Below are 26,305 nucleotides of genomic sequence, written 5' to 3'. Positions count from 1 at the left end.
TGAAAGGACCGGTCTCGATGCATTCATGCCTTCACAGTGCCACTGTGCACTCTATGATGTGGTGGGAAATAAATTATTTGGAAAACACCATGGTCAAAATAGGGATATGGCTTCAGAAGGTGTTGTGGTGGTGGCTTTTCACCCCCCTCAGAATCCATAAATGGCAGCATCCAAACAGAACCATGGCCTGGCCATTAGGGCTCTAAGTAATGCAAAGGCAGCAATGAGAGTGATTGAAAGGTGTAGTAAAATATGTATATAGGGAAGCAAGATGGGCTGTGTGATGCTAAAAGCCAGCGCAGGGCACTGCTGGGTGCTGGCTGCTCAGACACCAACAGCTTCTAAGGGGAAAGTAGTCAGTAGGGCCAAGACTGCAGTTGTCAAGGGGGTCTGTGCTGTTTGTTTAACTTAACTTCCCAGAATGAACCTAACTTGGGTTTAGGACCAAGGGTGTCTTCACAGAACAGTGTACTGTTAGTGCAGAGTTAAGGGTCTTCGGTCCAAAGAAACCCCAAATAGATTCCCATCCCAAAGACCAGGAGCTGCTGTGCAGGACAGAGCTGGGCTGTACTACTGGGTGCAGAGCTCAGCAGGGCTGGTGCTGCTTTGCTGCTGTGCACAAGGATGCTGCCTCTCTGTGCCTCACCTCTATGTGCCTCACTTGCATTCCCAGCTGCTTCAACAGGGAAGACTGCAATCTTCCATCTGAGAGGGATGGGAGGATGATTTCACACAAATGCCCACAAAGATGTACAACATCCCAGCTGCATGAAATGCAAACCATACAATGGAAAACCATCCTTAAGAGAGGCAGAGGAAGTGGAGGAGCACTTGTTAGCAAACCCCTGTCAGCATCGCAGCTCCCACGGTTCTGTGAGCACGCCAGCTGCCCCGGGAGCAGCGCTGCAGTGAGATGAAATCAGCTCCTTGGCAATCAGCAAACAAGAACAGAAAGAAAAACCCACCAGCAACACAGAATGGAACAGGGTTTAAAACGCACGTGGCATGTAGAACATGGGACTTCATGAAGCTAGCTTGAAATGAGGCTTCTCTAATATTAAAAATGGCAACACGGTGTAACCGATGAGTCTTATTGCAACAACAGTGTCAGATGTGGGTCTAGCTAAGAACATCCAGTGTTTCTTTGGTGTGTGGTATCAAGAGTAAAGAGCATCGTGCCTGGAGAGCACAACATGGTACGTGTAGATTGCCTACTGGTGGAGCAAGCCCATTTCCTACAGCAAAACTGGGTCAAGATCCACACCAAAACCTGAAACAAGAGCAACCTGCTGTGTGGATTCTTGTCCATGCTGATTCTCCATATTAAAAAAATATGGCAACAGAGATTAGAAAACATGTTAAAAATGCATCATTGTCATGTCCTGAATGAGAAAAGAAAATTTAGAAATGTGCATTTTTGCATTATGCAACACAGATTTAAAACACAAACATAAACCCTGTGAGGAGTTAAGAACGCGTGAATTGCATTCGCACCACCGTCCAGACTGAATACTGAGCAGCCTTCCCTCTGTACTCGATTGGATCCAAACACTACAGAATCTGTTTCTTCTTTAGGAGACAGAGCTGGAGGCCGCTGGGTCCTCCTCTGATATCCAACAATGCAGACAGAACCAAGACACAAAGTGCCAGCACAGAATCTGTCAGAATTACGTAGCTAGCTAATGTACAAAACGGTACCATCACAGTCATCTTGGGTCAATAAAAAGGTTCTTCTGGTTTACAAAATCGAAGTCGGACCTTTTCTTTGTTCCAGGCACTACTTAACTGAATAGGTAAGGTTTACTACAGCATTGCTGGGGAGGGATTCCTTCCAAAATCCTGTGATCCTTTTCCCGTGCTCGTTAGCGATGCCCAGTGTACGCCTTAAACCACGAGGTCACTGAGGCAGCAGCAGAGGAGATCATCCCGCCAGCACTGCTGCTGGCGATGGGCTGTGACACCTGCGTGCTCTGGCTCTGCAGCATCTCCACCTGCTGGGAAGGGATATCACAGAACCTGGGGCTCGGCAGATTCTCCCAGTCTGTCCCCAGATCCGTCTCTTCGTCGCTGACGTGTTCATCTCCGCTCTCATCTGTCTCACCGGTGGCACTGGGATCCACGAACTCCATGGAGTCTTCCAGGTCAGCACTGATTTCAAAAGGGCCAGACCTGTGGACACGGACACAGCGCTGTCAGTGCTTCCAGTACAGCGCAGAAGAGGGGCTGTCCTAGGCCTGCCTAAGCAGCCTGCTCTGTCATGTGCACATGGAACAGACATTAGAAAACCTCTGCCTTTATCAGCTGGCACAGAGAGGCTCCCTGGCTACAACCATATTGTGACAATGGTAAAAGGAAAACAGTTGGCCAAGGAAGCGATGAGCAGGAACAGCAGAGGAGCTGTTTGGCTTCAGCAGTGCACAGAGAAACACACACACACAGCTACTGATAGTAACTCACAGCTCCACTGGTGGAAATCTCAGCTTGATGTGGAACAGCTTTGATTTTTAACGCTAGCTTTGACCGGGCCAAGAATACTGCAGGGAAAGCTGCAGGTCAGCAAGGGGAAGGGTGTGCTTTACAGCTTGTGGAGATGGTTGGCACAACTCCCTAACAGAGACTGTCCACAGCAGCACTTCACCTCAAGCAAGAGCTGCAGTTCTTTTTCACGTGAGAGTGATAAAACTGTTCACCCAGACAGGTTGTGGAGTCTCCATCACTGGAGGTACTCAAAGCACTCCTCAGTACACTCAAAGCTGGTCCTCAGTAGCTGGTTGTAGTTCATTCTGCTCTGAGTGGGGCTTCGGATAAGATCTCCAGATGTCCCGGCCAAACCCAGCTCTGCTGGGAGCGACTCTGAGTTCCCTGCTGCCACTGCCTGGTAATAGAAGCAACTGCACTCTGCCCAGTCCCACAGCCTTGCACCAGAGTGTGGCAAGTCAAAATCTAAAGGGAGGCTATAAGAAAGAAGAGCACAAACTCTCTAGCGGAGTCTATTGTGATAGGAAGAGGGAAAATGGTTTCAAACTAAAGGGAGATTTAGATGAGATTAAGGAAAAAACGTTTTTACAATAAAGGTAGTGAGGCACTGGCACAGGTTGTCCAGAGAGGTGCTGGTGCCCCATCCCTGCAGGCACCCAAAAGTCAGGCTGGATGGGCTCTGAGCACCTAATGGAGCTGTGGGTGTCCCTGTGCATTGCAGGGGGGTTGGACCCGATGGCCTTGAAGGGTCCCTTGCAACTCAAAGGATTTCTATGATAATCCAGAGCACCTGCAGAGTTTCAGAGGCCTTTGAGACACTGTCAGACGAAGCGAGGTGCTCACAAAGGCAGGAGAAAGCTGGTTCCCCACAAGCAGAGTCTCTGTTAAACAAATCTAATTCCAAAGCACAAAGGTCTTTCAGGTTCTCAGTGAGACAGGAGCAAGAATTTAGCACAGTTAACGGTGGTTCTCCAACCTTACATGGAGAAGCAGCCTGAAGCAGCCGTTTAGCACAGGAAATGTTAACCTGAACAATTAAAGCTTGGTAAAATTACACATGTGTGAAAATATTAGCTTATAAAGGAGGCCATCAGGCAACTAGAGGCCTAGAAGTCTGAAGGAAAATGACGACAGCTAGTTGCTGCAGACCTTGCAGACAGCCAAGAAACTGGAGGTAAACTCTTTCATCATACAGAAAGGAATGGGAGCACTGCCCTCTGGCACAGCATTTTGCTTAACAAGGCAACACAAGAAGGGAGTCATCGGGTTTAAGGCCAGGAGGGACCATGAGATCATCTGCTGTGACCTCCTCTATAACAAAGGCCACTGCATTCCACATCCCCCATTGAATCCTGCCTGATGAACACATCCATTCCAGAAACTCATCCCGCCTTGACAAGAAGACACAAGGAAATAAAGAACTTCTCCACTCCGTTCTTGCTGGAAGTTAAATCTCTGTGTTAAAAGCATGCACCTCGTTTCAACCCCGCCCTGACTCTTTGCTTTCAGTGGTGCTCGTGGTCTCTGCAGGACCACAAAGCCATGCACAGCCTCTATTTCCTGTGAGTTGCACAGAGAAATGAGACCCATCTCTCTGCTCTGCCTTTCTACTTCCCATCACGGGCACCCATCAGGTTTAGCTTTCTGCCCACTGTGGCTCTCACCTCCCTTTCAGCATCCTTCCCAGGACACAGCTCTTCACTTTCTGGGTGTTTCTTGCCCTGCCTGTTTGCAGACAAGCACATCAGTTTTTCCACAGTGAGCTAAGTTGGCTCCCTGTATGTTTGGGCTGACTAAGTAGGGGTATACCCAAAGAACATCAATCTGAAGACACAGTGACACTGCAGGCTCTAAAGTCAGACTAGAGCTGTACACCAGAACAGAGTGGAAAAGTGGATGTCAAAGCATTGGTGCATTTGAGAGGGAATAAAAGAGTGGAATTCACAAACATTTGCAGACTGCCTCAGCCTCAAGTGACTGGATTATTCCAAGAGGAAATGAGTATTAACTTTCTTAAACTGAAGAAAATAAATAACTAATAATAATAAAACTGCTGTGTGCAGTCTATAGGAACTTATGTTCTTCTAATCACATACTAAGTTAACAGAAAAATTGTTAATGTACACATAAACGAATATTATTTAGTGTGGACTTTGGTCTAGGGTGCTCATTGACTGGAATTATTTTGGGAAAGCTTTACTTGGTATTTACTTTAAGGCTGATACTGCTGGCTGCTCTTATACACGTTTGCAGGATGTGGGCAGGGTCACGCTCAGAGCACATTGAGATTGATGGGATGTGTGCTGCTGTGCTCTGGGGGGAAGCAGTTCCTGCTTTGGAGCACAAGAGACACCAGTCCGTACGGTCAGTCACAAAGCCCCCAGCTGAGCCCTGCCACACACACAGCCACAACACACAGATGTGTCTGCAATGCAATGCCCTGCTCAGAATCCCCTCCCTCCGTCCTCCCCACGTAGCCACCCGAACTTCTGATGTGCATTTATGCAAAGGTGCAGCAGAAAAGAAGAACAACTTCCCTCGTGAGCCACAGTGCAAATGCATAATAACTCCCAAGGGGATTCAGGCACGGGTGTGTTGACGTGCTGCTTTTCTTACCTGCCCAAGTTCTCAGTGTCTGGGCTGACCAGGTACATGAGGTTCCTGAGCGTGTGCAGTGGGTGCAGCAGATCTAAATTGACATGCTGCCACGGAGAAGGTGAGAAAAAGACAACCAGTTACTGGAGGAAACCTGCAGCTGGTAAGTTAAAAGCTATTCAAAGGATCCATACGTGCATTGCCCCTACCTGAGAGAAGCAGAGGTGAAGGATATTAGCATTCAGCTTCTTCACTGCTCGCGTGAACCTGTGCCTGCTGAGATTCTCCCCGCAGAACTCACTGTTGAAGGACCACATACACACACATGCACACAAAAAATGCTGTGACACCAACTACAGACATCAGCATTCTCTCTGTTAGCATTTTATCAGCAAACAAGGCTTGCCCGAGCCTCAGTGGTTTCACCAGGACAGCTGATGTGAACCATATGCAAACTCAAGGTTTCAACACAGCCAAACCCTTTTGGTTCTCCTTTTAAATCTTGCCTCATTTCCCTGCTCCCAACCTTTTTGTCCTGTGAAGACTGACCAACCAAATAATAGCACAAGAAAACCTGCAGGGATCCTACCCAACCACTGTGTCCTCACTTTGGCAATCACTGCTCCACTGGGCACGGCGGTGATGGGCTGACAGTTGGACCAGATGATCTTAGTGGTATTTTTCCAACCTTAATGATTCTATGATTCTGTGATTTTTTAAACACTAGAAGAATCTCAGCAGTACAGCTGAAACCCCTGGAAGACAAACCAAGCTCACAGCTTCCTCTGAATTACTTTTGGACAGGTCCCATCTGCTCTGTGTAGGCACTAAAAACCCAATGGTGCCTTTCATCACGGCTGGGTTTACACACTCCCAGATACCTGGCAGCCAGCTACGTTCCCCACCAGTGTTTTAATCCAGAGAGAATTACACTGCTGTCATACCATATCATAAGGTCCCATTTTACATCTCTTACTGCAGTGGAGCTGTTCAGGATGACTAAGAGCTGCTGAATTGAGCTGGTATTTTGTAAAGCACAGTGGGGTCTGATGAAATGAAAAGTGCTATTCACACACTATCGTATTTCACTCCAATACGAGGATGCTGACTAAGGTGGTTAGAAGGTTGTCCTTCTGAATGGCTGGTCTCTGCTCTCAGAAGGTAGAAAAGGAGGGAGGGAGGATTAACTGCAGTCTAAATTCCTACTGGACCTCCCCATGAAATTAAATGGCACAAAAAAATCTGTGAGCCATCAGCCATTACCATAAAGGCTGTTCCAAGCAATGACTTCATTCACAAAACCAAACTGAATTAAGGTTATTCAGCACTGGTAACTGATTCATCTTCTCAGAGGCTTGCATTTACTTGCCTGTTGCAGAGCTTCTTGGGAAGATTTACATCAAGTATGAGAGACAAAGTGTTAACGAGCTGGGTTGCATAGCACAGTGCAGCACTGATGGTATGAGCAGGGTTATTGTGCTCCATATCTAAAAGGAATAAAAACAGCATGAAAGTCTCATTTTAAATGAAGCCTCAGTGGGTGTGTTAATGCATTTCTGAAGTCTCCTCTGGAAATGTCATTTGTCAGTACTGAGAGCTGCCTGAATGCAGCAATCATTTACAGTGAGATCTGTCAGAAATTGGTACAAAACAGTAATTCTTGGAATTCCTGCTAAATCGATAAGCATGCAAACCATGTCAAAACTGTGAATAATTAACTTTATCTCTCTATTACTTTGCACCGTGTCCCAATGAGCATTTCCTGCAAAAGAGGCTGGCAGTGGACTACTCCCTATACTGGTGTTTCTTTACTTGTGACTCAGGTTTGCCCAGGAAAGAACCAAAGGGCCGGGCTACTGATTCCCAGTGCTTTCTGCTGGCATTCAAAGCTGCAACTTCTATGACTTCTGGAGCATCCCAGACGCCTCACCAGACCTCTCTCCTTACCTGGTCCTTGTGTAGTCTTCTTCTCCTCAACCCAGTTGTAATATGCTGAGTAGTCTCCGTTATTAGGAAGGGTTATCCAAGGCCCCGTGATGCTGATGCTGGTGTCCCCATTGTGGTCATCACACACCCATCTCCCAGAGAGATACGTGGTTCTCCTGGCTTCTGCAAGCTTGCTCACAGTGCTGGAGGTCATAGCATTGTCGCTCTCAGAAGACACATCTGCAGGATCCCTGCAGCACCAAGGAAGAACAGAGCATTTTTAAGTTAGTTTAAAAAAAATACAGCCAGCAGCGTGCTTGGCAGGCACGCAGCCAGACTTCAGAGAGCAGAACACCTGTAGAAACAGCCCTGCTGTGCTCCTCCATCGCCACGCTACTCCGCTCTGCCTTTTTTTATCATCTATTTCAAGAGTGGACACACAGCTCAGACCTCTCAGAGGCTCTCAGATTCTTACGCTGCGGTCTTCAGGTCCAACGCCTTTGGGAAACACCTCCTCCCTCCCCACAGAAGCTCAGGGAGCCGCGGCGTTGAGCTCAGACTCACACGACTCACACCTGGGTGTCCAAAGCTAGGAAAAGCAAGGCCGAAAGGACGAGCCTTGCGTACCTCACGCTTGTCTTTACTTCTTCAATGGGAAATATGACTGACGTTAGCTCCAGGATGTGCGTCCGGCGCAGCTGTGCCAGGTGTTCGTGCTGGGTTTTCAAGTCGTAGGTTTTTTTCTCGACCAAGTCCCCCAGTTTGCGGTTGTGCCTCTGGATCTTCTCCTTCTTCTCCTGATGCCGCTGAGCCCTGCGATAATGCTTCTGGTTCTCCTCTTTAGTTCTCAGAAGCCCCTCTGCATCTGTGAAGGCAGCAGCAGATGTTAGCTAGGAAAAGGAGCTGCGAGGTACTTGCAGTAAGCCTGAGAAAAGCTTTATTAATATTTATAGCAAATGAGATCCACAGCGGCTTAGAACAGAAAACTCTGCCTCGCTATTAACGCTCTCCAGCTGCTAAGTGGTACAACTTTCTAATCTTTTCTAAAGAGCTCCAAAGAGACTGACATTGGGATTAATCTCTCCCTATCTTTTACCCAGCTATTTTTGGATTTGGAACAGAAAAGCCAAGATTTCACAGCTTAATTAAGCTTCTACGCTAATCATCGTGACAGAAATTGCTTGACTCTACATGCTTGCATGGTGTTGGCCAAACAGGCACCAGCTGCTTGCAGCCAAAATCAAGAGCAGATAGCATCTCCACTCACAATTTCTGGCACCGCTGCTCCTATTAACATACATTATTTGGGCTTTGTGCTCACGTATGGCCTCGTAAAGATCCTGGATCCCAGTGGCACAATCCTCTCCTTAGCACAAAATGGCAAATGTGCTTGTGCTTATGAAATGCTGCGACTGCCCAAATATCCTCCATGCAGCAGGCACACAAAGAGCTGGAAAAAAATCCCTGCAAGAGCATCTGCTGATTCTTCTATAAAATAATTCACTGCAGCAACGCTTCCACAAACATATGGTGCTGCAGAGGGTGACTTCACCGCCTCCGTCGTTCAAAAGCAGAGGAAAATGTCTCCAAATACGTATGGAGAAATGTTAATGTACCCTAGTTTGAATAAAAGCCCCCTTCTAGTGCTCAGTGCCGGTTTTTATGGCTGAAAGGAAGCAGCATCAGTCATGCCCTGCACACAGCAGAGCGCTCACTTCCCTGTAATCAAGAAATGGGATAACTGCCCCTCGCACAGAAGGCAGGCAGTAAGCCCTGACATTGCTCCTCTGATATATTTTGATTGCAAGGCACAGAGGAGACCAGAGGTACAGTAAGAATGTTTTGTGGCTTCTGCTGCTCCAAGAAGGAACTACATTATATACCATTGAAAAGACAATCAAGAAAACATCCAAGCAGTTCTATCTGCCTCAATGCACACAGGCTGCTACCTTTCCCAGACAGGGGAGCACAGCAATTGAAGGAATTGTTGGCCGCTCATTGCAAGAGTTCCTTTTGGGTCTACTGAGCCAACGGCAGGATGGATGGGTAAGAGTCAGGTCAGTTCATGGATTCATCAGGTAAACAGTAAAAGCTGCAGACTAAGAACATGTAAGCATTTATTTCTGAGAATAACAGAAAGGTGGAGGAGCTTCACTCCCTAACTGGTCCCTGGAAACTGCTCTTCTTCATTTTTTTATTATTATTATTATTTTTTTAAAGAAGCAAAGCAAAGCAAAGCAAACACCATTTTTTTGTAGCCACTCTGTGTTTTATTCCTGATGTTTCCTCCTGGACTTTCTCCAGTTGATTCATATCTTTCTTCAATTGCTCAAATTGGGCTCCGGGCTCCCACTGAGGCAGCACTGATGCAGAGAACAGAAGGATAATTGCTTCTTCTTAAATACAAAGCCTACCTTGGTATAACTCAGAATGAGGTCTGAACCTTTCTGGAACAGCACTTCATTGGTATTTTTTATTTAATTTGCAATTCCTCACATTCTGTCCTGTCAAACTCTACCACCTTTCCCTGCTATGAGGTTATAGTTTCTCTTTCTTAAACAACGTGGTCTTAACTTCCTTCATTTCAGATGATTCGATCAACTTATCTGCACGATTTTGAATCTGATCCCATTCTGCACAGAGTTCATGCTGTCATCCGCCTTGGCTTCCTCCATTCCACTGTCTGTGCTACTGAGAAAGCTATTATGGAAAACAGTAAAGAGAACTGGGCCAGGAACTGTTCCCTGTGGAGCCCTGCCTGTCTCACCTCCTTGGTTTGACAAGCATCACCTCTCTCTGAATGCAGTCTTTCTGTGATTACATCCAGTCTGTATTTATTTGCTTGCTCGTGAGGTAGTCTGGGGCAGAGCCCAAAGACAAGGTATGTTTGCATCTTTTGCTTCCTCCACTGCAGCACCTGACTCCAGAGAAGGGGTCAATTCAGTCTGACCTATTCTTAATTAAAAGCAGGCATCACTTTCTGCTATTTTCTCTGTCCCTACAATGCAGTAAGATTACAAGAGGGTGACTGTCATCAGTTTAAGGTTCCCCCTCCATCCATCCTCTGACAACAGATGCTGTTTGCACTCTATTCCTTCAGACATCCTTTCCACCTCAAGTGTTCTCAAGAGCTCCACTGCCCGTTCCTCAAGTTCCCTACAGTGAATCTGATAAGGCTGCACTGACATAACCAAAACAACCTTTAACTGCCTGATTTCTTTCCTTGCCCTGCAGTCCTCTCATGATGTAAAATTTAATCTGGTTCAACACCTGATCACATTTTCCTTGTTAGAAGAAGCAAGAAGGTGCTGAATTCACTTTCCTCTTAACTAACAGACTCACCTGTCCTTCATCTTTTTCTTATTATATGTTTCTTACTGTGACTATCCATCCTCCCTACTACATAACCATCCTGCACCTCGCTGGTTTGGATGTTCTTAATGCTAGCCTGTGCCATTCTTTTATAACTATTCTCAGTTACATGACCGTGCTACCACTTCTCATCTGGCTCCTCTTGAATCTGAAGTCATCACAGCACCCCTGATTCAGTCAGTGTGTTTTGGCATATGCTTCCCATCTCACCTTTGCACGGAGGTTGTAAGGAGCAGACTGAGGAGCTGCACGTTCTCTCCTGAAAAATGACACTACAAATCTCTCCTGTGTAAAATGCTTAACGAGTTTCATGACTGAAGCTGCTGAATGTCAGCAACTCGCCAGCTCGTGCCATACTGCAATGACAGTATTACTCAAGCAGGAATTTGGGATTTCTAGACAGGTGTGGGTTAAAATTCACCGGCTACGTGAAATCCATAACAGCTGTAGAGCTGTTTGCTGCTCTTTATCAAGAGGAAGTGATCAGGAACGCTGCACTGAATAAAACCATCTCCAGGGAGAAATTCATAGGCTGCTAAGCATTTACTTTTTAAGCCGTTGCAAAATGATCTCCATCCAGCTGCATAATGCCTACTGCTTACTAATTAACATCCAAGCATAAAAAGGCTGAAATCCACTCGCTGATCTGCCTTGGAAATCCAATATTTTTAAGAGCTGGCCCTCAAATTCAAACCAATTGAATTTTTGCTCCCTGAGACGCAGTTACGCACGTTAGAGAAGCAGGGCTCTACTCACGTCTGGCCATTTCATCGTTCTCTTTGCAAATGGTCTGCTTCAGCTGCTCGATCCTCATCTTGCACGACATTATTTTCCATCTCTGAAAAAGAAGGTTCAGCAGCAATAGGGCACAAACCGTTTCAAATGCATTGACTAATGATTAACAACGAAGCCAGCAGCTTTGGTGCAAAAGGAGCAGGACGTTCTGCATCGGCTCAGACCAACACATAAACATTTCACATACTGTTTTCAGCACAGAGGAAAGCCACAAACAAGTAGAAAGCTTAGCTTAAAGTCAATCAGCATAATAAGTTACTGAAGGAATAATACCTAGTAAAAAATGAAGCGTATTGGCACAGAGCTGATTTTGCTTTTGCTTACAACAGGCTTTTTAGGAAAGCAAGGCAACGCCCTCGAGGTAAAATGTAACTTTAAAGAATGTGATCCAGCAATTCAGAGAGCTCAGAAACTACGGGAAGCTTTGAATAACTCACCAGCTGATCAGTTATCTCTTTGCCTTCCATGGCCTTCAAAACACTGGGGGGAAAAACATGAATGAAAGTTATTTGACTATCTGGACTACATCTGTCTCCAGCAGCAGTGCATCAGAGAGATCTTCTAAAGGAATGTACTTTCACTTAATGACTGCAACTTACTGTTTTTGGAATTCTCTCTGTTTGGTCTTAAGATGCATCAGCCTTTCTTTCTTGTCTGAAAACCTGGAAGAGATTAAATGCTTTTATTCCAGTTTTTGCACAGTTTTTTGGCATTGTAAGTTGCCTGAAACAGTAAAAAGCCTGAAGCTTGCAGGTGTCTCTAAACCCGAATTCTCTCTCAACCCTTGGAAGTAAATAGCTAAATGTATGGAACTCCTGCAGAACTGTATAGCATCCACCTCCCAGGGATAGCAACAGAACCTCTTACTATACTCAGCAATGGTGCCCCATAGCAGAGCTCTCACTTAAGGCTTCTAAATGACATCCAACTCCTTGTACCAGCAGCAGCAATAAGGTGCACTGATTCCTACTTATTCCTACCAAGCACTTGTAGGCATCACAAGCCCATGACCCAAGAGCCTGCTTGAGGTGCAGGTCTGAGCCATGGGAGCTGACAATAACCAATCAGGAGCAAGTATTCTTTTAAGGTTCCTGCATTTCCTTCCCCTGGATATGCAACAGCTGTGTTCTGCTTGCCTCCATAGGTTCCAACCATCACGCTTGGGAAAAAACCTCCAAGATCCCCCCCCCCAGCCCGCCCCCCCCATGCCCAGTGCCCATATCCTTCAGATCCACATCTCTACACTTCTTGAACACCCTAATAAAAAGTGAAATGGTTCACACACATCCCCACCCAGTCCTCTATTTCAGGGGCATCTCAGCTTTATTTAGAAGGAATTACACAGTGAGTGAGCTTGGCTGGGTGGTGTCTGGGATCTCTCCCTCCCTCCCGTGGATTGGATTTCACATTAAACCTCAAAATGCTTCATTCCTCTTCTCAAAGTGCCCAAACCTGAAAGTGTGGACCCCAACCATGGCTTTACGATGTATGCAACCATGTTAAAAACATTAAAACAACAGAAATTCTGTCTGCTGCCCTCAGAGTCTGCAGGCCAGAAGTATCCCTTCTCCTTCCAAACCAACACCAACCCAATGGCAGGTGCTGGAACAGGGGCCTGAGGCCACGTGTGCACCCAAGGAATGCAGTGCAACCAGAGCCTGGTGGCTCAGCATCCATCAGTCCATCTTTCCCTGTCTCCTTCTATGTATTCTCACCATGTAAGCTGCACCAGTGTGTGTTTACACACAGCAGCACACACACCACCAGCACCTCCAACCTTGAGCTAAAGGCAGAAATAGCTCAGCCCACAAACACAGCACTCAGCACCGGGAGAGCTGAGCAAATTTGGCAGTGCTTGTTTTCCTATGGGCACAGAGTCTGACTCAATGCCATTACCTGAATCACGTCCATCACGTCAGCAAAAAGGTGAGCGATCTGTCAAGAATTTGGGACTAAAGGAAGTTCTTTGTAAGGAGGAAAGGTGGCAATATTTGTGGAGGGCTGCAAAGATTCCAGCTCACCACGCACTTTAGCAGCTGCGTCAAGCAGCTCCTGCAAACTCCTTCAGCAGGTTTCTCATAGAATCCTAAAACAGCCTGGGTTGCACAGGAGCACAGTGCTCATCCAGCTCCAACCCCCTGCTGTGTGCAGGTCACCAACCAGCAGCCCAGGCTGCCCAGAGCCACATCCAGCCTGGCCTTGAATGCCTGCAGGGATGGGGCATCCACAGCCTCCTTGGGCAACCTGTGCCAGTGCCTCACCACCCTCTGGCTGAAAAACTTCCTCCTAAAGCAAACATTTCAATTTCTTTATATTGCCCTATTTTTCATTGTGTTGCATGGTGTATCTCCAGCCCAACCCCAGCCCACCCCACCATGCCCACCTCCCTAAGTGCCACATCTCCAAAGTTCTGGAACACCTCCATGCAGGGTGACCCACCATCCCCAGGGCAGCTGTGGCAGTGCTGTACCAATTCTCTCCAATAAAATCCTTTTGTTGCAAAAAGCCACCGATTTTTGCCCGGAGAAATCAGGCAGGCAGCCTCAGACACCACAACTGTGTTGTCTTTGTTTTTTGTTACCTGCAGAAATACAAAGCAAAGCAAGTCCACATGGAATACATACTCTGAGGACTTCTGCCTATGGCAGAGGGAAAAAGCTCCTGTGAGGAAAGAGTCTCCAGGCTGAAATTAGCACTGAGATGCTGGTGTAACGTACAGCACATTGCTAATGAAAGGAAGAATGTCAGCGATTATTTAATGCAGGACTTCCGGACTGCTCATCCTTAATTATAGTCCTATTTCAATAATTAATCTTAACAGCTCCTCCATCGCTCCTCCTCACAGACACAGGGTGCGATTTTCAACCTTACTGCAGCTTTTAGCACACGGAATCATCTAATGAAAAGCAGATCCTTGCTGTTAGAATATTAAAATATTTACCTTCACCAGGGAAAAAATACACAAGAAAATCCTAAGTGCCACATCACTGGATACTACAGAATACTCTTTAAGAAGAGAGAGGCAACAACACTTCCCTCCAGCCTGGAGGACTCCAGTGTGGGAGGCATGGGTGTCCCTGTGCATTCCAAAGCAGTTTCTGACAGCACTCCCAGCAGCTTCCCCAGAGCAACCCTTCTTGTGACCCCATCCAGGTCATAACTCCCAGCTAAAATTAACCCACGTCCCACTCGAAGGCATCAAGTGACCAAACACAGAACGCTGCCAGCAAACACAGCCTGTGCTCAGCCCGTGCCTGCAGCTGTCCCTGCCGGGCTGCAAAGGTCGCTCCTGCCTGTGCTCACTGCCCAAGGAATGCATGGAAACCCCTCACTGCAATGCAGCTGACTGCTGAGATGAGGGCTGGTTCACCCTCTCTCCTCCCACTTTAGGAGGAAGTTTTTCAGCCAGAGGGTGGTGAGGCACTGGCACAGGTTGCCCAAGGAGGCTGTGGATGCCCCATCCCTGCAGGCATTCAAGGCCAGGCTGGATGTGGCTCTGGGCAGCTGGTTGGTGACCTGCACACAGCAGGGGGTTGGAGCTGGATGAGCACTGTGCTCCTTTGCAACCCAGGCCATGCTGTGATTCCTTTACTTCACTATCAGTCATTTAAACATTAATTATCCAGCACAGATAACACATTTCAAGCACGGTTTTAAACCATCAGCAATTCTAAAGCTTTGAAAGAACAAGAAATCCAAGCTTTAGGAAGCATTGTCCCCATGGCAAACTTTCCTACTGCAATCAACTGGCCTTATGCTATTCATGTGATGTTATTCCCTTATTTGTGAATGCAAAGCTGCTATGCACAGCTGTGTTTCTGTTAGAAAAGCTCTGAGCATCAAGACATCAAATCCAGGGGGTACAGGACAGAAGACTGCACTCAGACCAAGGGGAAAGAAAAAAAAAAAAAAATGGGGAAAAAACCCACAGGAAATTATTCTTGCAAATAAGCAAAGCAGCTTAAACATACAAAGCTAAATAGGATGGTTAAAGCACCTTAGGAAGATGCAGTGAGAGCAGTCAGGTAGAAGAGCTGACCCTGCCCCATGCGAGAAATAGGAGGAAGATGAGAGTTGTTTTTTTGTTGTTTTGTTTTTAAGACGAGCTGTTGTTGCCTCTGGTACCTTGGCCAGGACTACACCTATACCTATACAGTTTTGGTTTTTCAGTGGGTTAAGGAACTCCTTGTGCCTCAGTTAATGCAGGATGATTGAGGCTTTGCTACTTCAGTGAAGCCTGAAGGTTAGCCAAAATCTTTAGGCAGCGCAAGGGCAACAAGAACTACTTGCTTTATATTCCAAATGCCCAAAACAAGATTTCTGTGGAAACTGCAGGTAACCATGGGCAGCCTCACACAGACACACAGCTTTCCATCAACTTCAGAGAGAGCAGTTTGTGGTTCCAGGTCACACAAAAACAAAGAAACCCCAACAAGTTGCAGTCCACAGTCAGAATGTTGCAGGCTGACACAGAATCACAGAATGGACTGGGTTGGAAGGGACCTCAAGGATCATGAATTTCCAACCCCCCTGCCACATGCAGGGCCACCAACCTCCCATTTAGTACCAGACCAGACACCTTTATGCCCACTCCCATTGGCTGTAATGCACCTTAGCCAGGATTAAGGGTCTGCTCGTGTGGATACAGATGGAGGCATGAATCGATTTTTGGTATTTGGGTTTCGCTTCAGACTCTCACGTTTGTTTAAATGTGAGACTGGCACATCATCGTCCAATCGTACAGACTACCAGCAAACAGCTATAGAGAAAGTTTACGGCATTAAACGCCTGTTGGCATAAAGAGCTGCTTGGGTCAGCTGCAGAGCCGAGGGAAGCAGCAAGGCACCGCCGTTCTGACATTTGGCAGACAGATGTGAAGGGCGTCGGGCGTGAGGACCTTCAACACAACGCCCCGCTTAGCACCCTTCCCGAAATAGCACAAGGAATCACTCGCAGCAGCAGCTAACGATACAAACCACCGCTGGTAAACAGGGCCCCATCCACCGGGCACCTCCAGAGCCGGGGCACCTCAGGGCCGCCCCGCCCTCACAGCGCAGAACACCGCCTCCCCCCCTCCCCCCCCCCACCCCGCTACCTCTCGGAGTCGCGGCCGTCGAAGAAGACGAAGTCCCCGCCCTGCACGCACTTGGCGCAGGTGAGGCGGCGCCGGGTGGTGTTGCAAAGCGGGCAGCGCTCCACCGCCACATACAGCCCCTCGGCGTCTTCTTCGGCGCCTCGCAGAACCCCCGGTCCGGTCCCGATGCCGCCGCCGCCGCCCTGCCCGCCAGGCTGCGGCCGGCAGCCGCTGGGAGACGCCATGATGGGCTCGGCGCGCCGCCGGTCACGTGGGACTGTTGTCGGCCCGGGGCATTGTGGGGAGCGGCGCTGAGGCGGCGGGGCGGGCTGAGCCGCGCTCCTCACGGGGAGCGGGAACTGGCGCGCGAGCGCTTGGCGCTGTCGCTCCGCAAGCCGACGGCACGGTTAAACAAACAACAGGATCATAAAATCACGGAGTTGGAGGTAGAAGGGACCTTCGATCCCGGCTCCCCTCAGCGCCAGGACACCCACAGCTCCGTCAGCGCTCGGAGCCCGAACCCCGGTGTGCGCAGGACATCACCGGCACCCTGTGCCTCGCCGCCCTTGTTCTTAACAGCTTTCCCCTCATACCCAGCCTAAACCTCCCCTCTTTCAGTCTGAAACCATCTCAAACTGAAAAAGAACAGCAATATTTGTTTTTAAGACGAGTTACCATAGCAAACACGAGGTTATCAGCAGCTCTGAGAAGACACAGAGCCCGTTTCTTATCTCCAAGCTCTTTCTGCACTTCTTAAAAGAGCGCTGATTTTACTGGTGAAATTATGCAGCTCTTGATGAAAAAAGCAGTTTTCTTTCTCATCTCAGATAAGCCATCTCCAAACACCAATAAGAGCAGGTTGCTGCTTTTCACTTGCAAGGATTCTGCTAAATCATGCTTATCAGCTTTAACAGCCACAGCGCAAACAGAAGTTCAGCCCACAGCGGTGGAAAGTCTGCAGTGTTGGAAAGCAAACAGAAAAGTCAGTCTCTGTTTAGAATAGATTTGAGTGTGGAAACCCACAGTTTGCTTGTGACAAAGCAGCTGATAAGGCAGTTGAGACCAGTTTATCATAAGGAAGTGCATGAAGTTTTCCAAGCTTTTTGTTCCCAAGGAGCAAAGTTATAAAAGTACTGGAGTGAGATTGCAGACACACTGAAGTCACTGCCTCTCCAAATCAGAAATAAGCTGGTGGCAGCAAGACATGACAGGTATTCTGTCCTGCATTAAACCATTGCCAACATTGTATGCTTCTACTGAGGACAGGCAGCTTTTAGCTTAGCTTGCGCTTAAATCATCAAATAGCAACCTCTAGCGGCTCAGGGAGCTTACTGACAGATCTGTCCCATCTTCAGCAGGAAACAAGGGGAGGAGATGAGGCCCAGCAGCACCAAAATTCTGTTCTGAGACAAGAAAAAGCACTCTCGCTTCCAGAGAATCGTAGCAGAGACCAGAACAGTAAAGGAATCATCTCTACACTCTTCCTACTCGTTTCAGCTGAGAGAGACACCTCTAGCAAAGAAGGCCTTGACTTGAGGAAAGTGGAAGAGCCCCACAGCATCAGCTGCAAAAATCACCAAATGCTTTCATTGCTGTTATCTAGTTAAATAACTCAGATAATTAAGCCCTGAGCATCCAAGACTTTTTTTGTGTGTCCAAAAGTCCACTTTAAAGGCTGTTCCCGATCAGTCATCATCTGATCAGGCTTCAGTAACACAAACAGGTAGCATTTTGTTAAAACCCGTGCCATGACCAATTAATCAATTAGCTTAGCAAGCCCCCTTTCTGAATGTGTTCCAGCACTGCCCTTGAATATCTTCTCTGCTAAGGGAACACCAGCACCGTTACACAACAGTTGATCCAACCTGTGTGATCAGAGGGAGTCCGGTGTCCTCTGCAGTCACTACCTTCCGAACACTGAAATAAAGTCATGCTGGATTTTGTAAGCTGTAGTATAGAAAAAAACAAATGTATTTTGAATTTGAATGAATCAGCATGAAAATACAACATTGCAGGAGCTGGGTTGCCGGGTGGTTTGAAGTGTAGTGTCAGTTTGCCTGTTCAACAGGGAAAAGGCAGAAGGTTTCAACTACAAACTAAATCCAACCTTATTATGCATGCTGTTAAAGGTACATTGGTTTGGTAAGTTTCTCTGCCTGACGGAAGTTGTCAGAACCAAAGTGAATTATGGACAGCAAATCTGCAAGAAAAAACATTTCACAAACTGTAGGAAGGGATCAGCATTTATAGCATTCACAATAACATCACTTTCATCCTCCACATCTATACGTTTGGGTCCAGGAATAGCCTTGGCTTCTCTTCCATGCTTAGCAATACAAACCCATACATTATTTCTATCTACTTTTCAGGCTGCTTCATGATGTTTTCTTGAAACCTCTAAGAATGGGATAGATGTTCTCAAACGCCTCATAGATTTCAGAACGCTCTTTTGCTCCTGTAAAGACATTTGAGGGGAAAAAAAAAGGTAAGAAACAGTATTGAGAGCAACTGAACGCACTTCAAACCTAACGATGAGATTGCACACCATGAAGAAACAAGAGTTTAAAAGCAAATTTAAGCTAACATTGATAAAACTGGAGGAAGAATTTCCACCCTGTTACTTCTGCTACCTCACAAACAACAATCTCTAGCTTGCTGTAAGACTGAACTAGTTTTGGTTAAGCTGAGGCTTAGGGCTCTTCCTGAAAGTGTCATGCATTAGCTTTGAAGTAATACAGCTGCAAAGAATCATGGTTTTATCTGCTTAACCATAACAGCTCTGCCTCTTGATAAGAAGCAAGGTGGAAGAAGAAATGGAGAGATTTCTCCCCATAGTGGAAATTCATCCACAGTTACAGAGCTCCACTCCTCCAATTCCAAGATGTTTTGTATTCTTTGCACTGTGTTAGGTCACGAGTTTGCCAAACCATCTGGAACAGGCTCTTACTTCTCCACCCTTTCCTCTAACAATCCTAAGTACACATTGCCAGTGAAGTGTTTTAAGAAGTTTACTTCCTGTCCAATTCTCAATTGCTGCTTGTGATACTCCTATTTAAGCAACTGTGAGTAGTACTGGCACATCAGGCTCCTGGTGGGATTCCTTGCAGCGATGAGGCATTATGCTTTGAATAAAGATACTCGAGTTTAATGACATGGAAATTTGAGACACTACACAAAGCAACATGAGGTTCTAGTGCAACAATACCAACATTGTTATCTGCAGAAAACACAGATAAGCAGCAGTAGGCATCAAAAAGACTGCTAAGTGGCTTAACTGCAGCAAGATATGACATCGGTATGCTCAATTTAAACACTTCCTCAGAAGATGTAGTAGCTCTCAGTTACAGATGATACGAGACCACTTACCAGTCAGAACAACTTTTCCAGACACAAAGATGAGCAACACTATCCTCGGTTTGACCATCCTATAAATAAGGCCAGGAAATAGTTCAGGTTCATAGCTGTTTGAAAACAAGCAGGTAAAATTAGTGAAATGCAAGTGCTGTTTCAGCATTGCATGATGAAATGCTCTATGACTATACTAGCAGGAAGCTGAACCCACAGATCATAGCTAGCTACCCAGAAAAAGACAGGTCAAAGTCTAAATATCTTGAACAGAAATGTAGTAAACCCCAGCAGAGCTGGTAGGAGTGCCCTGTGCTTACTGTTATAGACTTTTGAATCCCATTTTCCATAGGTTCAAGTAGCTTAAGAGTTGCCTCAATTAAACCTGAATTATTTAATCAAGGTTATTTTTTTCCTTTTGTACATGGTCTGCAGTCTCCCTCTGAGCTTTAGCATCGGACTTGGCAATAATAGGAGGCACAAAATGTTGGTCATTAGCTGCTCTTAGACATCCTACAAGGAGAAAGCAGCAAACAGCACAGGGAAGAAAGTTCAAGATGGGTTCATCGCTATCGTACTGCTGTAGGCTTTACTGCAACCGTGCCACTGCTGTAATTAAGCCAAGGGTCACTTTGGCCCGAGCCCTGCTCAGAACAGGAGTTAGTGCAGAAAGCATGCCTTGCTATCCGTACGTGGAATTTACAGCCACTTCTCGCCTGCTGAACCAGTTCTGGTGAGCCAAAGATCCGCTTGATATTCAGCACTCAGTTAATTATTACGTTAAATTGCCAGGCTCCAGAATTTGAGCCTCTTTACAGCTTACAAAGAACGTTCCAAGCTCCATGGGGCCATAACCCACTCTCCCACGTACCTGCTGAACTGCTGGTGGGTGAGAACCAGCCCTTCCAGTCGGATGGGGAACCTCACATCACAGCTCCCCACCATGTTCTGGATCTTGAAGTCCAGAAACTTGGCAGGGAACCCCAGCTTCTGCACCACACGCGCATACTTCCTTGCTGCGAGCCGTGACTGCTCTTCACTGAGGGAAAAGCAGAAGGGGGAAGCAGCCTTGAGGGCTTTTGTCTGCTCTGAAGCTGGAATTCCACGTAGAGCCACCACCATGCTACTCTGCTGCTGCTCGAAATAGTAAGGTCTTATCCCCAGAAGCACTTCAGTGAGCTATAAAGAATAGCGTGCTGTGGTGCTCGTTTTCCTGTGGTTTATATGAGCACATTACATCACCAAGGATTTTCACTGTTTAAGTAATGCCTTGCAGCATTATCTCATCCCTTCAATTAGGGCTGATGCAGGAGGGAGACCACAGATATCAGTGTGGCCATCCAGCTAGGTGGGGGTTGGAGAAGAGGTTTCCTGAGCCGTGAGTCAATGCATCATCTCATGGGCAGTTTAGAGTCTTAAAGAAGAACAACATATTGAGGCAGCTGCTGAATTTGAAAGCAGGGCCTTCAGAGTACAGAAATCATCTTTGCTTTTCTCCAGCCCCCATTTTCACTACAGGCGTACGTGTCGTCTAGTGAACTGACACCAAAGAAACTTGACAGACACAAATTACATCTCAACTCACTTTAAAGTCAGTGAGAAATGCAAATAACCTTAACAACTCCTGGGCATCTTAGCAGCTTTTCTGCTAATACCTACTCAGCTAATCTATATTCAGGGGCAGAAGCATGCAGGTCAGTAATTACAGAACTCCTGTCACAAAGAAAACATTTTCAGGACTAGTGCTTCATTTTTCTTGCAGTTGATAGCAAACCCTGTGCTAGGTAATTTAAACAAGGCTGAGCTGAGGAAGTACAGGTACAGCTGAGAGACAAAAGAAGGCAAAAGAAACAAGTACCTTTTTGCTCCTGTGCAAACCATTTTGCCCGAGCTGAAGATAAGGGCCGTCGTTCGTGGTTCCCTGATCCTCATGATCACAGCAGCAAACCTCTAGAAATTCAAAGGCAAACCTCAGAGTCAAGCTGAAAGAATCATAGAACCAGAACCACAAAGGTTGGAAAAGACCACTGAGATCACCAAGTCCAACCCCAGCCCACCCCACCGTGCCCACTAAGCCGTGTCCCTCAGTGCCACATCTACCCTTCCTCAGTACCACGTCTGTTCATTCTTCCAAAGAATTCCCACTACCACAGAGCTCAGCACTGCATGCAGTTACTTTGCAAAAGGATTTATTTACCACCCTGAAATTATTATACTTTCCCTCCACCCATGACTTGGGCATTTAGAACAACTAAACCTAAATTTTATTGAGCCTGGAGTCATCTACATGAACCCCACTTATTCCCAGTCCATTTCTACAGCATAGAGATGCACAGTATCACTCTGACCCAAGTAATTCCCTTTCTTTTAGCTTTTGGACATATCTTTCTTTTCCCCAGCAAGGGCTGTAGGTCAAGACAGTGCTGTTAGAAAAGGGATGAAGCTCAGGGTGCATCTGTATATTGGAGTCCAGCAGCACTGAGAGAAGGGAATAGGAATAAAGCTCAGCCCTCAGGATTTACCTTTGGGTTATACTCTGCATTTCTGGCATGCAGAGCTATGTTCTTCAGATCTAGTTTACAAGCCAGATTTACAGTTGACACAATATTCCTGAAGAATGAGAAAGATTTGTCACATTGCAGAAAGAAGCTGTTACAGAGCAAAACCCCAAAATTATTAGTAGCTAATGTGGAGACACAGCCCTGTTAACAGTTGCCAACATTTAATTTGCTGCCCACCTCTTTCCCACTTCAGCACTGAGCTATTTTTGCCAAACTGTAGCCATTCAATACCAAAATTAATTTCTCAGAAGAGGAAACATAACCAGATACAAAATTATTAGTCCCAATGTGCTACATTTATTTGTCTTCCAGTAACTAAACCACTGAAGTAATTTACAGCTTCGAATTGCACCACTGCTGAGTGTTTACAGACTTCCTAGAGCTCTCCTAAGGAAAGAGTACATTTGTCTTTACAGGTGTAAGCTACTCTGTATTTCCTCTAGCCTTTAACAGAGATGGGTCAGTGATGGTGGTACTGTGAAGATGGTACTGCTCTTCTCATGCTACACGTGCAACATCAACTTACTGTAAATGAGGAACTATGCCAGAGCTCTCTGATGCAGGTGTCACTGGGGTCATAGGAGTCATTGGTGTCAGGGGAGGACACACACCAGGTTCTCCTGGGCTTGGCTGGGTTGCACCTGGGTACGACGGGCTGCTTTCCTCCATGAAGATCCCTCTGTCCTCATTTCTCGGCACTGATCCGTTGAGCCCTCCTTGCATTTCATGACCATCTTCAGATGGATTTTGTTCTTTGTTATCTTGGGTAATATCTGGAAGAAAGCTGAGGTCCACAGAGGAGAAGTCTGCAGGAAGCTCTTTGGGCTGATTAAATTGAGAACCAAATGTTACATCTTCAGCTACTTGAATTGGAAGGTCCACGTCATAGGGGCTCATAGGATTAAACAGCTGGGGACTGGCAGAGAGGTCATCCTTGAATTGAGAAAAAAAACATCAATAAGGATGTTGTATTAAAACACTGACTTCAACTAGGAGACCACGTTAGGTTCTCTCTCTATTCAGCTAGGAGCTTTCCATCATTTTCCCCTCAAGTATTATAGCAAAGAAGAGCCTTAGGGTATGAAACCATCATTTGCTTGGCTGTTAGCATATAGAACCTAAATAACTTTTCCTGGTGGGGATGCACATTTCCCCACTACACCCCAAAGGCAGTCCAGAGCACTGTGCTGATGCCTCAAATTGAGAAATACTGAATACCTTTAGCAGTGATTGGAGGAACGGCGGTGACACTGGGCCTTTGCCATACCTCAGTTCTGCACGTAGCTCACGGAATTGCTCCCGAGTTTTTCCAGGGAGGACCACGAGCACTTTCTGTCTTTTGCTCTCACTCTGTAACACTCCCCCTTTTCCTACCAAGGGACAGCGTCAGCGTTGTGTTGGATTTGTGCAATAGAGGGCAGCAGTTCACGGACCCGTGAGCAAATTAAGCATTCAGCTGCTGGAGGTTACCAGACTAATTCAAGCGAGACGCAGCCAAAGCCAGCATCCTTCCCCAGATCAAGTGATTACAGCACACCACGTATCTGCAGGCAAATGCTTGCATACTAATGCGCTCCTTTATCTGCGTCGTTTAAAAAAGGAATTAGAAGTATTTAAAAGGCATCGCGTCGTTGAGAAGGCAAGAGTTCAGGGAAGAATTTATTCCCTCCTTCATTGGGGCCACAAGCCTGAAGTCAGAGGAAAGCTTCTTTCAAAAAGGTGACTTCACCTGCCACAGCAGGTGGCAGCTTGGGCTGTCTGTACAAGGGGTTTTGTGTTCGTTTAGGCAATTCTAGCACTGAGAGCCTAAAAGGGCTTGGAAACCCAAGCACAAATCAGAACAGGAAACTGCATGCAAGGCGGAGCCCCTTCAGTTGGCAGTGACTGCCCAAGCTCTGCAGGGAAAAGGGTTTCCAGATTGATGTGTTCAGCCCTGAGCCAGTGCTGCTCTGTGCTCAGCAGCTCACTTAGCAGTTGTGTGCTCTGCGCCCAGTTACTCTGCAGGATGCCTGCCTGGAGAAAACATTCACAGCTTGTGAAACTCTCAGTGAGTGAGCAATCATCACAGAGGGCTCTCAGTGTAAATAGATACAGGGAGGTCTAGCTCTGAAGTGGGTTCAAAGGCAGCCCTAGAACTGGCTTCTAGATGCAGAGCCCCAGGTGAGATCATCAGGGCAGAATGCAGCTGGAGGAAACCCCAGCCCCCCCTTTGCAGCAGAGGACCCAAGAGCACTCAGAATTCACTGATGCACATCGTAAGGCACCCAAGTCAAATACAAGCATTTTAGAGCAGTAAGCAGTTACTTAGAAATAACAATGTATTATGGAATATGTATTTTAATATATTTTTCCCCTAGGAACAATAGAAGGAATGTCTCTGCAAGACCTCCAACAGACCACGCAGCAGCTCTAAAGGAATTGACTACAGAATAAAACTCAGCTCCATAGGACTTGTCTAAGAAAGTCACAATGCATGTAAGTCATAACGAGCAGAAGATGGTTCAAATAAAAGCCTTGTCACTGCAAGCATACAGGACTATTCACACATAGCAAAGGGTATCAGAGAATATGAGAAAGAAAGGTAAAAAAAAAAACCACAGATGAATAGCAAACAGTTGAAGGCATAGCTTAAAGAAACAAGCTAGTGGATGTGCAGTCAATGGGATTGGAAGCGCGAGCTGGAAAATATATAATCTAAAAGGAACAAAATAAACTGCTAAGGTGGACAGAAAAAGAAAGCCAATCTTCCCTGCAACTGTTTTAGAAAAAGTCTTTATAGGGTTAAATGCTGGGGAAGATGGTCTTCATGTTAAACAGATGCTCAGAGGCTGTGTGGAAGGGGCACAAAACCATGTTTGCCTTGGGCTGGCTGCCAAGGGTTATTGCTATGGACTCCTGGTTAATTAACTTCACTGAAAGCCCCATCAGCTACATAGCTTTGGACATTTCCTAGCGGCTCCAGAAAGGAAACTCCACACTGATCCTGGGTGAGATCATCACATTTGAGGCAGTGTGAGGGGAAAAGAGCCCTTTTACTTCTACTGCAGTAGTTTGTGCAGCCCAGGTATGTGTAAATCAAATCCAGCTGCTTTTAGCATCAGACCTGGCTTTTTTTTTTTTTTTTTTTTTTTTTAATAGCATCCTAAATATCTGCTACTATCAAGTATCTCAACAGGTTTGAAATAGAAAATTCCATTTTATCTGTAAAATCCAAGTTCTACCTCCCCATGTTATACACCTTATGGGGCTACAAACATTGCTGACTGCTACCAGGAGGTCTCGGAATTTAAGCAGCGTGGGTAAAACTTAACTTCTAACCTGAAAATGGTAAAAAGGAGAAAAAACGTGTAACTGTGGGAGCTGTGAACACACAGAGCTAGAAGTACAGCCCTGTACTCTGTTATTGCTGCAGTAACTGCAACAGCAGGAATCCACCTGGAGCCAGGAGAGCCATTTTAAACAGAAAGGAAAAGATGTTTACACACATTTACCAGCCAGCATGAGGAGATTGAGCCTCCTTGCACACAGGCTAGAGTGTAGCAGTGTTTATTCCACAGGAGATGAGAGCAATCTCATGCAAGAAGGGCATAGGCTCCTCTGTGCTCCCAGTAGCTCTTGGCCGAAGGAACCCTCCATTTCCCCCATGCAAATAAATAACGTAGAAAGTAAGAAGCATGAAAAAACCCAGGGGAAAGGGAAGGAAAGCAGGAATTGCTGCTCTGCAATTTGAACACATGCAGAAAAGCCCCACCAGCGCAGCGTTGGTGGTATAGTGGTGAGCATAGCTGCCTTCCAAGCAGTTGACCCGGGTTCGATTCCCGGCCAACGCAAGTTGTATTTTTTTTCTCCCCCCCATAGATACCTGCGTGCCGCAGTGCTCCAGGTACTGCTCCAGTGGTGAGACGTCCTCCATGCGTGCCAAAACTGTTGCTACCCCCCAACCACAGTTTTATAGCACGGGGCAGCCCTGGAGCAGGTGCAGCTCATCGAGGCACAGCTGGTGGTGAACAGCAAGGGGAATTGTGACCTCCAGCATTGCTTTTACTCTTTGCAAGCAGGCTGGTAGATAATTTTCACCTTGGGGATGTGCTGGAGAAATTGGGGTTCTGCCTGGTGCTCCCCATCAGGATACAGGCACAGCCTAAGCCTTTCCATAGGG

At 46.5% G+C, this 26,305-nt stretch overlaps 2 protein-coding genes across 2 annotated transcripts; both read right to left on the bottom strand.

Moving 5' to 3' along the window:
* Positions 1-1,862: 1,862 nt before the first annotated feature.
* ATG14 (autophagy related 14) lies at positions 1,863-16,512 on the bottom strand (the record flags this gene model as incomplete). Its single annotated transcript, XM_079536946.1, has 10 exons — positions 16,262-16,512; positions 11,766-11,828; positions 11,604-11,646; positions 11,128-11,209; positions 7,627-7,864; positions 7,021-7,250; positions 6,439-6,560; positions 5,283-5,369; positions 5,095-5,180; positions 1,863-2,169 (listed from the first exon to the last, which is right to left on the bottom strand). The coding sequence occupies exons 1-10, from the start codon at positions 16,483-16,485 to the stop codon at positions 1,863-1,865; spliced, it is 1,482 nt and encodes a 493-aa protein (XP_079393072.1). The 5' UTR covers positions 16,486-16,512.
* Positions 16,513-18,615: 2,103 nt separating this feature from the next.
* Positions 18,616-26,059, bottom strand: TBPL2 (TATA-box binding protein like 2; the record flags this gene model as incomplete). Its single annotated transcript, XM_079537818.1, has 7 exons — positions 18,616-18,695; positions 19,607-19,701; positions 20,457-20,624; positions 21,444-21,535; positions 22,108-22,195; positions 22,673-23,085; positions 26,009-26,059. The coding sequence occupies 7 exons, from the start codon at positions 26,057-26,059 to the stop codon at positions 18,616-18,618; spliced, it is 987 nt and encodes a 328-aa protein (XP_079393944.1).
* Between the last annotated feature and the right edge of the window lie 246 nt (positions 26,060-26,305).

Source organism: Tetrao urogallus (genome assembly GCF_951394365.1).
Source record: "Tetrao urogallus genome assembly, chromosome: 6".
Classification (NCBI taxonomy): domain Eukaryota; kingdom Metazoa; phylum Chordata; class Aves; order Galliformes; family Phasianidae; genus Tetrao; species Tetrao urogallus.
The sequence above is the reverse complement of the archived record's forward strand: the minus strand, read 5'-3'. Positions and strand labels throughout refer to the sequence as shown.